The 10606-nt window shown below is 48.4% G+C and overlaps 1 protein-coding gene across 1 annotated transcript; it reads right to left on the reverse strand.

Annotated features, from left to right (window-relative positions):
- Nucleotides 1-3094: 3094 nt before the first annotated feature.
- Nucleotides 3095-5214, reverse strand: LOC101785389 (cytochrome P450 93A3). The gene is made up of 2 exons (XM_012845306.1): nucleotides 4267-5214; nucleotides 3095-3763 (listed from the first exon to the last, which is right to left on the reverse strand). Exons 1-2 carry the CDS (start codon nucleotides 5212-5214, stop codon nucleotides 3095-3097), a joined length of 1617 nt encoding a protein of 538 aa, XP_012700760.1.
- Nucleotides 5215-10606: the final 5392 nt, after the last annotated feature.

The following is a 10606-nucleotide window of genomic DNA, read 5'->3' on the forward strand; positions in this document are numbered from 1 at the left end:
CGTCGCCGCTCCACACTAAACCGGAGGGTCAAAAACTTACCGGCGAGACACCAAGGCCCCAAGATGCCCCCACACCAAGCTTACAATGGTAGTTCACTTCTTGACCAATCATAAGGTAGCAACACCTTGCACTCACTCTCTCTAGGCTTATCCTAGCACTAATCACTATCTAAGCATGTGCTAAGCTTTGGATCATCACTGTAGCACTTTTTGGTGGTATGGATGTGTTCTTGATGAGTCTTGATCTTCGATGCACTCCTGGACACTTCAGCAACTCCAAATGGGCGAATAGAGGGGGTATGAATAGCCGAAGGACCTCAAAGAATCGTTGATCCAACAGCTAGTAAAATTGTGAGCATCGGATGATCCGATAGTCACTTTTGGTAGGCATTGGATCATCCGGTGCCTCCAGCTGATGCATATAGCCGTTGGACCCCTACCCAAATTCACCCAATGCTTTGTCTGACGCTTCATCCGATGCATCATTGGAACATCCGATGTTGAAGGAGTTTTGCTCAAAACCTCTCTGTATGATTTTAAAGTAAATATGCTTTGTCCGAGATCACCTCTACGTAGGCGTCGGATCATCCGGTGCTTCAGTTTTCCATGCCTTCGATTCAGAATTCAACCGATGCTACTAAAAACCACACTGTCGGATCATCTAGTGGTCTTGACTCAGACAGTCGCCTGCGCGTTGTACCAATTGTTCCGATGGTTGCTCCAACGCTTGCTTCGGTGGACCATCGGAAGATCCTGTTCTACTATTTTTTTCTGGGTTGAATAATACCGCCATTTGAGCACCAAAAATATGTCACTTGGATCGATTCATCTCTGGATTTTCTCTGTAATTTGGACACTAGAATACCATAGAATAATCCTACATATCATGGCTTGGTCACTTGGATACCATCATTTGGATATGGCGAATACCGTCATTTGGATCAATTGAATACCATGATTTGCACCTTGCTATGGTTTGATTTGCATACTTGGGATCTAGAAAATCTACAGGTACATTCTTGATAAACCATTAGTCCCAATGACTATTTTGTCACTCAATCACCAAAATCACAAACAATAGCCTAATGGGGCCGTGTTCCTTACACAAAGGTGATCACCAAAAATTCTCTGAAGCTCCTACCAAATGGTTGCACTATGAATGCACTTCCATGGCACTAACAATAACAATTCCTGGATCAGAACTTAGGGTGTGTTTGGTTGGGCTGTAGCTTTTGGAATAGCTGCTGTGAGTTGTGAGTTGTGGAAAAGTAGCTGTGAGAAAGTAGCTGTGGGAAAAGCAGAAGACCGTTTGGTTAGAGCAGCTGTGAAACTGTAGGTTGTGTAAAAAATACCTGTAATGCCCCTAAAGGTCTGTGGGTGTGTTTATATGCAAATTACTTGTAATAAAATAATATGTTCACTCATTCGCATATAAATGACAATTTTAGAAAGGAAAAAAATATTTTTTTATATATTCTTCATCCATTAAAGTGATTGGTCCACATAAATAGAACAATATCCTATCGGCCTATTCCCGGCTTCAATCTCTTCTTTGCAAGCATCAATCGAATGCCTTAAAAAAGCATCACCCCAATCTGCCTTGTCACTCATTCTTCAACTAGTCAAAAATATTGTTTGATTCAATTCATATGACAAACAAAAGATATTGTGACTTCAATAAATTATAAAAACTAGAACAAAAGTGCTGCAAGTGACTTCAATAAATTATAAGAACTAGATGGACAGTGGCTAAAAATATAAAAATCTACATGTGATCAAATCTACATGTGAACAATTTTGAGCCACTACCATCCTAAAAAATCTACATATGATAAAATGAATTCCTAAAAAACATTAAACAGTAAGGAAATGCACCTACTGTCAACAATTGCAAATGATCCAAAGTAAGGAAAAAGACTTTAAGCCACTATCATCCTAAAAAATATAAAACGGTATTAACATAAATGGAATCACCCTGCAGTAAGATCAGCCACCTATCCCACCAAAAGCTGCAGAATTGTGTAATGTAGCACGGCAGCTAATTCCACATGCCGAACTGTTTTTCAGTTTCTTTCTTTGACAAGCTACAGGTATCTAGGGAGCAGTCAGCCAGCCAGTCAGTCATATTCATTCAGATTCTGCGCTACATCTGCCTAAACCAATCTGATAAGTGATAACGCAAATCTGCGCTACAAGCTACCAAGACAATCGGGGAAAAAACAGAGCAAGTTGATCTCGATAGACGGTAATCTGGACTGTACCTGGTGACTTCACGCGAGACGGCGGTGAGAGCAGGGGCAGAGGCACAGAGCAGAGCGTGCAGGCGCCGCGTAGAATGGTGGCAGCCGGCGGCCGGCGAGCGCGGCAGCCGGTGGCAGGAGGCGGACGGCGGGGTGCGGCGGTCGGGCTGGAGGGCCGGCGACCGGGAGCGGAGGGAGACGGTCCGCCGGGGGCGGCGCTCGAATGCGGGAGGTGGACGAGTTGTGACGGACGACTTGCGGGAGAACTAGATCGGAAAAAAAAATGAATTGTTACCTTTGTAAAGAGTGGCAGGTGGGTAATTTTTTTACCGCAAAAGCACTTGAAAGCAGGGGATGGTGCTTTTGCATTTGTACTAGACCAAAAGCAGCTTTTGGACAAAAGCACATAGAGCTTTTTAGCTTTTTGGTTGGCTTTTGGTTTTTACAAAAGCAAAAACAGGTTCAAAATCCCAAAGGCACCCTTAGTAACATGTTACATGCCAAGAAATGGGAACTTAACGATGTTTTCAACGGTAATAATCTCTATGCAATGGTAATTTCAGAAGGATCAAGTGCTGCTTATTCATCGCTTTTTTGGAGAAGAACCAAACGTTCGAGAGCAAAACGACCGCGAAACAGAGGACGGACGGCTTTGAAAAGTTCCTGGGCTGTGAGCACCATTCCTCCTATTTGGTGGCCTTCTTAGTTGTCCCGTTCTAGCCCAACATAGGCCCACTACAAGACAAACGGACATGGATTCAGCCTGTTTCACAGACGCTGTTTCGCTTGCAAGCAGAACCTGACGGCCCAAACCCAATCCCAGCACGACGAACAACAGCGACTGCCACAGCACGTCACTTCCCACCCGCAGCCGCCGCCGCGTCGTCCTCATCAGCGGCGAGACCCGGCATGGGGTCGAGCCTGGCCTTCACGGTGCAGACGAGCGGGTGCTTCCTCGGCAGCGTGAGCCCTGGCCCCTCCTCCATGTCCACGGGCGCGCCCCCCACCGGCTCCCACTCGAAGCACTGCACCATGGCGGCCAGCGCCGCCTGCACCACGAGCATGGCCAGCGACGCGCCAGGGCAGATCCGCCGGCCGGACCCGAACGGGATCAGGTGGAAGTGCTGCCCGCGCACGTCCAGCCCGGCGTTCTCCCCCTCCAGGAACCTCTCCGGCCGGAACGCCAGCGGGTCGGGACCCCAGCTCTCCGGGTCGCGCCCGATCGCCCACACGTTCACGAACACCGTCGCGCCGGCGGGCACGTCGTAGCCGGACACCCGGCAGGGCTCCATGGAGCGGCGTACCACCAGCGGGCCCGTCGGGTGGAGGCGGAGCGTCTCCTTGGCGATCGCCTGCAGGTAGGGGAGGTTGGGGACGTCCGACTCGTCGGCGAGGCGGGATGTCCCGACGACGGCGTCGAGCTCCGCCTGCGCGCGGCGGAGGACGGATGGGTTGTTGATCAGCTCCGACAGCGCCCATTCCACCGTGATCGTCGTCGTGTCCGTGCCGGCCGCGAAGATGTCCTGCAGAGGTGTGTCGGTTGGAAATATACCCTTTTTTTCAAAATGAACTAGAGCCAAACGATTTTAAAAATAAGCCAAATTAAAGGGTGCTCAAATTTGATCGAATTTACTAAAATTATTACTTCCTTCGTTCCAAATTGTAGGTTGTTTTGGCTTTTCTAAGTATGAATCTAGACACACACTATATCTAAATGCATAGCATAACAAAAACTATGCATCTAGAAAATGAAAAATTCGAACGGAGAGAGTATATCTTTTAAAAAAGGGAGAATACAAAAGGAATCTTTTTTGTACTTCTAAAAATAGCTAGTTCTCTCGAGGTTAGTGTAGCGTTGGATTGGATACATTGTTTCCATGAATCACATGGAAGGAAATGATATTTTTCTCTGTTTTTCCCTTGACCCGATGCTTGATTGGATCTAGTCTGACAATTACGAAATACGGAGTATATATTATTGCACTATCAAAAGAAAAAAAAAACAGCTAGCCATGGACGTACGTACCAGCATGAACGCCTTGATGTTATCCCTGTTGAGGCGCATCTCGGCGGCCTCGTCCTCGTGCATGTCAAACAGCATGTCCAGCACGTCCTTGGCGCCCACCTCGCCGGCGCCGTCCTCCTCCCGCCGGCGCCGCCTCTCGGCGTCCCTCGCCGTCAGTATCCGCTCCATCATGGCGTCGAACTTGCGGTGCACGGCGTCGACGCGCTTCCCGATTCCCTGCACGTCCCAGTGCTTGAACACGCCGATGTAGTCCTGCAGGTTGAACGTGCCGGTGAGCTCGGCGGTCTCGGCGACCACGGTCCGCATCTGCTCCGTGTCGCCGTCCTCCTCCCCGGTCCACCGCCGGCTCATCACCATGCGGGACACGATGTCACCCGTGAGGCCCATGAGCGCGGCGTCCACGTCGACGGCCTCGCCGGCGGCGGCGGCGCTCCGGGACAGCGACGCCACGAGGCGGGCCACCTCCTCGCGGCGGATGTGGCGGAGGCGGTCCAGGGTGCGCCCGGCCAGGAGCTCGTGCACGCACGCGCGCTTCATGAAGCGCCAGTAGGGCCCGTACGCCGAGAAGGAGAAGTCCTGGCCGCCGTACGTGAGGCGGTGCACCGCCGCCGGCTTTGGGCGGTCGAGGAACGCGGCCTCGTGGGTCTTGAGCACCTCGCGGGCGGCGGCCGGGGAGCAGGCGGCGACGGCGGGGACGGAGCCCAGGCGGAGGTAGAGGAGCGGGCCGTGGCGCGCCGCCAGGCGTTGAAGCGCCTGGTGCGGGAGGGGGGCGAGGAGGTGGAGGTGGCCCAGGAAGGGCAGTGCGTAGGGGCTCGGCGGGAGGCGGAGGCCGCCGCCGCCGCCGCGGCGGCGGCGCAGCGCGTAGAGGACGGTGATGAGGCCGGCGACGAGGAGGAGGGCGGTGGGGGTGAGGAGGAGGCCTCGTGCCGCGGCCACTACTTCTTCCATGGTGGCGAGCTGCTAGCTCTGCTTCGGAGTTGACCAGTGAGTGAGCGCTGGCTGTTGCTTCCTACCTGCTCGTGGGAACGTGCGATCGCTCTGCGGCATCGCCACTCGCATGGTATTTATATATATGCAAGTGAGATACTGCTTGGCTACGAATTTGGAGGCAAGTGATTACATGCCGACAGGTAGAAGATCATTGGCTACGAGGGAGGCAAATGGACAGTGTGTGGGCTTGTACTGGCACGATGGAGGTTGGGGGGGGGGGGGGGGGGGGGGGGTTGCGTTGTTGTGACATGCACGAAACCGGTTTATTTTACTAATCCGTCTTTTAGTTTTTTCTTTTATAGAAAATCCCACATTATATCATCTTACATCATCGTACATAACCTCTAGCCCCTGGAGGATATATGCATGGTGGAAAGGTTCAAGGATAGTGACGCACGGTAGTATTAGGGGGTGTTTGGATACTAGGTGCTAAACTTTAGTAGTGTTACATCGGATGTTCGGATGCTAATTAGAAGGACTAAACATGAGCTAATTATAAAACTAATTGCAGAACCCCTATGCTATTTCGCGAGACGAATCTATTAAGCCTAATTAATCCATCATTAGCAAATGGTTACTGTAGCACTACATTGTCAAATCATGGACTAATTAGACTTAATAGATTCGTCTCGCGAATTAGACTCCATCTGTGCAATTAGTTTTGTAATTAGCCTATGTTTAATACTCCTAATTAGCATCTAAACATCCGATGTGACATGTGCTAAACTTTAGCATGGGGTATCAAACACCCTCTTAGTATGGCAACGAGAATACGATCGCTGTTACCTGCAGGCCGCAACTTGGATCGAGGAATGTCAGTAGTTAACGTGTTAATAATATACCTTGACCGGGTAATGCAACGCTATTAGCTAGCTCTGGCACGCATCGACCATCATCTTAGACTCAATCCATCTTGCTTCGCCGAGCAGACCAGAGGCCGGCCGGCCGGCGCCGGCACGGCACGGCAGGCGGGAGGTGTGTAAAATAACATGCGACAGGTACGTCCGGTGGAGTGACATGCTTTGTTAATTTGCACCAGCAATCCCTCACGCTCAGGGGCTCAAGCTCACGGGAAACGCAGCGAAAACGTCTCGTGGACGCGGTCGTCGCCACTTGCCACATTGGATTGCAGATGAATCGATCGAATGGACGAGTATGTAATGTGGGCCAGGATGGAACGAATGATCACTTGTTGATTTGCTGCTCATATGATGAGCTAAGAGCAGCTCCGGCGTGTGTGTGAGAGAGAAGCGAAGCGTGGGCTGCTCTTACCGAACCACCAACACTAGAGCAGTCGAATTCTCGCCGTCAGAGCCAAAATCGGCTGCTGCAGGCGCGCCGAACCGAGCTGAGATGGCACATGACGGTAGTCTCCAGCCGCACACAGCCGAATAAAAAATGTTCACGCTCGAGCTATCGAACAATAGCTTTGTTCAGCTTACGTGGATTTCAAAGTTCGAACAAGGACTAGAGTTACTCTAATTTTTGTGCTGCACGTGGAGCCCGTTATTCAGTTCAACTTGGCTCGCGAGAGAAGCTTGGGTGATGTTTGGTTGGCTCAAATGTAATATAATATGATTACTGAAGGTAACGAATCCCATTACATATGTTTAGTTGCAGCAGTTTGTAATCAATTTACACTGTAATCTAATCCCTTACCTAAATAATATATATACAAGCTTGTTACCCCTTCTCCCCCACTGTAATCAGATACAACACCCACACCGTAATCTTATTACGTTACCAGAGTGTAACCAAACAAAGAGGGTAATCACCCATTCCACCACTAAATACACTGTAATCTGATTTCCTTTACGTTTACGTTACCTTAGCGCGAATCAAACACTATCTTAGTTTCTACGTCTCCTATGAGCTAAGATATATATAGAGATGGAATCTTGCATGCTCTCACAAAGGAAATGGCCCGAGCCTGGCTAGGGATACCAGTTCAATCAATCAATCATGCTCTACATGTATATTGAGTGTTCTAGGCGCTTCGCAAAAAAAAAAACATTAAGAGCTCGGGCTTCTCGCGTAATGGTTCCATCTATGCTGAAATCGGTGAAGCTAAAAAGAACCGGCTTTACCTGATTTAATTTCTAGTTCTTTATTTCTTTGGTCTTCAAAACGATTTCACACCATGATATCTTAATTTGTAAAAAAAAAAACGCTCCCAAAGAACCCTGAGGCTCAGCGCACGAGGGAAACGTGAAAACTCCGTGGGACGGAGTCACAGTGGCCCATGCATGGGAACTAGCCTGCATGATTGACTCGATGGCTTTGGCATTTATCCAAGGAATCCTACGGAGGTTCTCAGTGGAAGGATCGATCTTGTGTATTTTGCATGATAGAAAAAGCCCTGGATGTCAGTTTTAGTAACCTCAAAAGGGCCGATATGGATTTGATTTTAGGATTGAAATTAAATTAAACGGACCGATCCTCCAATCTCAGGAGGGATGTGGAATCCTAGATCGGTACATCACATTTTTCAGACAAACCCTAAATCGGGAAGGCGTGGAGAACCGGAAATGGGGGTTTGTGATGTGATTCTTCGAGGAAAAGATTGAACCATCATAATGTTGAATCCAACCCTTCTTTGCAAATTTCACTAGCCTTGTGGATCCTTTTTGTGTTGGTGTAAAAATATAATATAGGATTTTAACCACGTTGACACATCACCAGAATCTAAATTTATCGAGTTTTTCCCCACACATTTTGGGTACCAACAAATGTCTCGAAAACACATCGTAAAATGTAGCAACGTTGTACTTTTATGAAAACAGATTTCGAGATAAAAAGCAATTATGTATAGCATATCCAATAATCCAAATATCCAAAACTCCATATATAAAAAAATACTAGTATGCAAACAAGGTTTAGAACCATTAACTTAATTGCAACTCTGAAACGTCACATATTTATTATGTCCAGGTGTCGCACTCATCAGTGTACTATACTCCAATATAGGCCATAGGGATCGTGTGCCTTGCCCTGTCACAGGCGTCGCGTGCGTCTTCAACCGGCGCACGGGCACACAGCACCTGGAAAAAGAAAGAGAAAAATGGATAAAAGGGGTGGAGCTGGATGTGATGGGTTGGCTGAAAGGCCAGGTACCGGCCCAGCGGACGAAGGATTGATTTCACCGCGAAGCGTTTGGGCCCTGAAACTGGCCCGGAATCCGTAGCGGACAACAACCCGCTACGGCGCCTCCCGCGCCGCCGCACGGGCTCAGTCAGAAGATCCTGGCAACCAACCGAGTAGGTCCACGTGGCGCCGCATCCCACCAGGAAAGAGAAACGAAGAGAAAGAAGGGTAGAGAGCAGTCCGGCACGGCACAGGGATCCCCGTTGACTCGCCTTCCCCCGTGGAAAAGCAGCCGCCGGCAGCTGGCGCCGCCAGGAGCTTTCTCCCCCGGCCCCTGCTGCGCCACGTCCACACGCTCGGACGCAGCACCGCGCCGCCTCGCCCGACCGGCCACGCGGCGCTCCTTTCCTCACGGGCCGTTCGCGCCGTCCTAGCTAGGGCGGTGGAGCTCGGCTCCTCCGTGTCGCGGCCGTGCCGAGGGACGGCGGCGGCGGCGGACGTTTGCCGGCTGAACGCTGCAACGGTGATGAAATAATAAGGAAGGCGCACTCTTCTTCGGTGTTTCGCTGGACGCGTAGAATTGTGAGCTCGCCGTCGACATATACACGCAACATTGCACGAACTCCACGGTTTAGACAAGCGCGCATGGGGTGGAGGTGAAGGATGGGTTGATATGCCACGGCGGCGCGTGGCAACGGCTTCATTCAAACGAGAAGAGCACTGCTTACGGAAAATACAAGTGAACATCTCCTTTGTCATACAATCGCGGAGTACTACTAGAGAAACCGCTCGGTCGTACTAGTAGGGGTTGTTGCTTTCTATATCTTCATTAGTAACGATGGGAATTAGATTTTTGCTTTTAATTTTTTTCCCTTCTACATAGGAACTCATTTCCCTTCTATTTGTTTATCAATTTATGTGCCAAATATACTGGTAAAATATATTTTATTTATTTAACTCACAAGTTAATTTGTGTCCCAGATAAGTAGAAGAACACTAGCGAGCAGTAGCTAGCCTTAGAATAGTAGTAGGCATTCGTTTTTGTTAAAATAAATTCAGTCAGAGTAATTTGGGTAAAGAATAGTCTCCGAAAAACTAAAATATCATTAGCAGGAATCGAACAAAATATCACATGATAAAAAAAAATTCGTCTAGGTTTCTTTGAGTTTAGACTTTAGAGTTCAATCCTCGGTTCTTTCTACCCATCCCTAGCTTATACTTTGATAAAATTGATTTTTTTTTCTACTCGTCCCTAGCTTGTACTCCATCGATATCAAAATATTTGTCACCGTTGACTTTTTCTTGCAACGTTTGGCCATTCGTCTTATTGAAAAATTTGTTGCAAAAATACAAAAAGATATGTCATGCTTCAAATAGCTTTGATGATAAAGTAAATACAAAGAAAATAAGAGAAATTTTAGAGTGATTGAAAAAATTGAGAACCGTCCATCGGTGAAATCGAACGGTGGAAACATTAGAAGTACCATAAAGTACTACCAATTTGGTGGGACCAAGTACCAAAAATAATAAGAAATTACTTTGATGTCTTTTAATTATATGTAAATCTATTTAATTCTTTTTGATAAAAAGATAAGAAAAGAAAGTACCTGCAAGTACCACGGGTACTTAACAAAGCTTAGAAAATAAATGATATTTACGTAACTTTTTGAATAAGATGAATGGTCGAACGTCGTGATAAAAAATTAACAGTGATAAATATTTTGATACGGAGGTACTGAGTGTGTGCATTTGGACCTCAGTTCCATAAGCAAAACAGACTGCCTAGACCCAGATGAAAAACAAAATCCTTGAACCCAAAATTCTCGGCTGCTATTTTAACCTTTCAGTGTACAAACATATTACGGCCCCAATACTAAAATTTTTTGTTACTCAGACGCAACGTGACCAAGTGGAGAAAAATCAGACCCAAAAGAACTTGCCGAGCCCCCGGGATAAACCACCCATAAACCGGCTTTGACCGGCCCGACCCATCTTGATGATGAGCGTTCTCTGCCCGAAGCCTTTTTACTGGCCTGGTCTGCCGCGTCTGCAACTTTTGCACAGAGCAGCTTCACCACACGGTTCATCCGGTCCGGTCCACCACCACGCCCACTGCCGAAAATGGTAAAAGTCAACACCAACAAAGTTTCACCGTCAGTGTCCTCCCCACGCCACGACTCTCCCCAGTCCCCTAACCCCAATCGGTGGCCCCACACGCCCAGCCTATGAGCGTAGCAGCAGTCAACTGAGCGGGGTGGGCCCACCG

The sequence above is a fragment of the Setaria italica genome, chromosome IV, assembly GCF_000263155.2.
Source record: "Setaria italica strain Yugu1 chromosome IV, Setaria_italica_v2.0, whole genome shotgun sequence".
NCBI lineage: Eukaryota > Viridiplantae > Streptophyta > Magnoliopsida > Poales > Poaceae > Setaria > Setaria italica.

Bases quoted from the DNA above. Each gene is read 5' to 3' on its own strand.
- LOC101785389 (XM_012845306.1), bottom strand. From the start codon at position 5,214: ATGGAAGAAGTAGTGGCCGCGGCACGAGGCCTCCTCCTCACCCCCACC. The intron at 3,764-4,266 runs GTACGTACGTCC...ACACCTCTGCAG, and splicing joins ACATCAAGGCGTTCATGCTG to GACATCTTCGCGGCCGGCAC.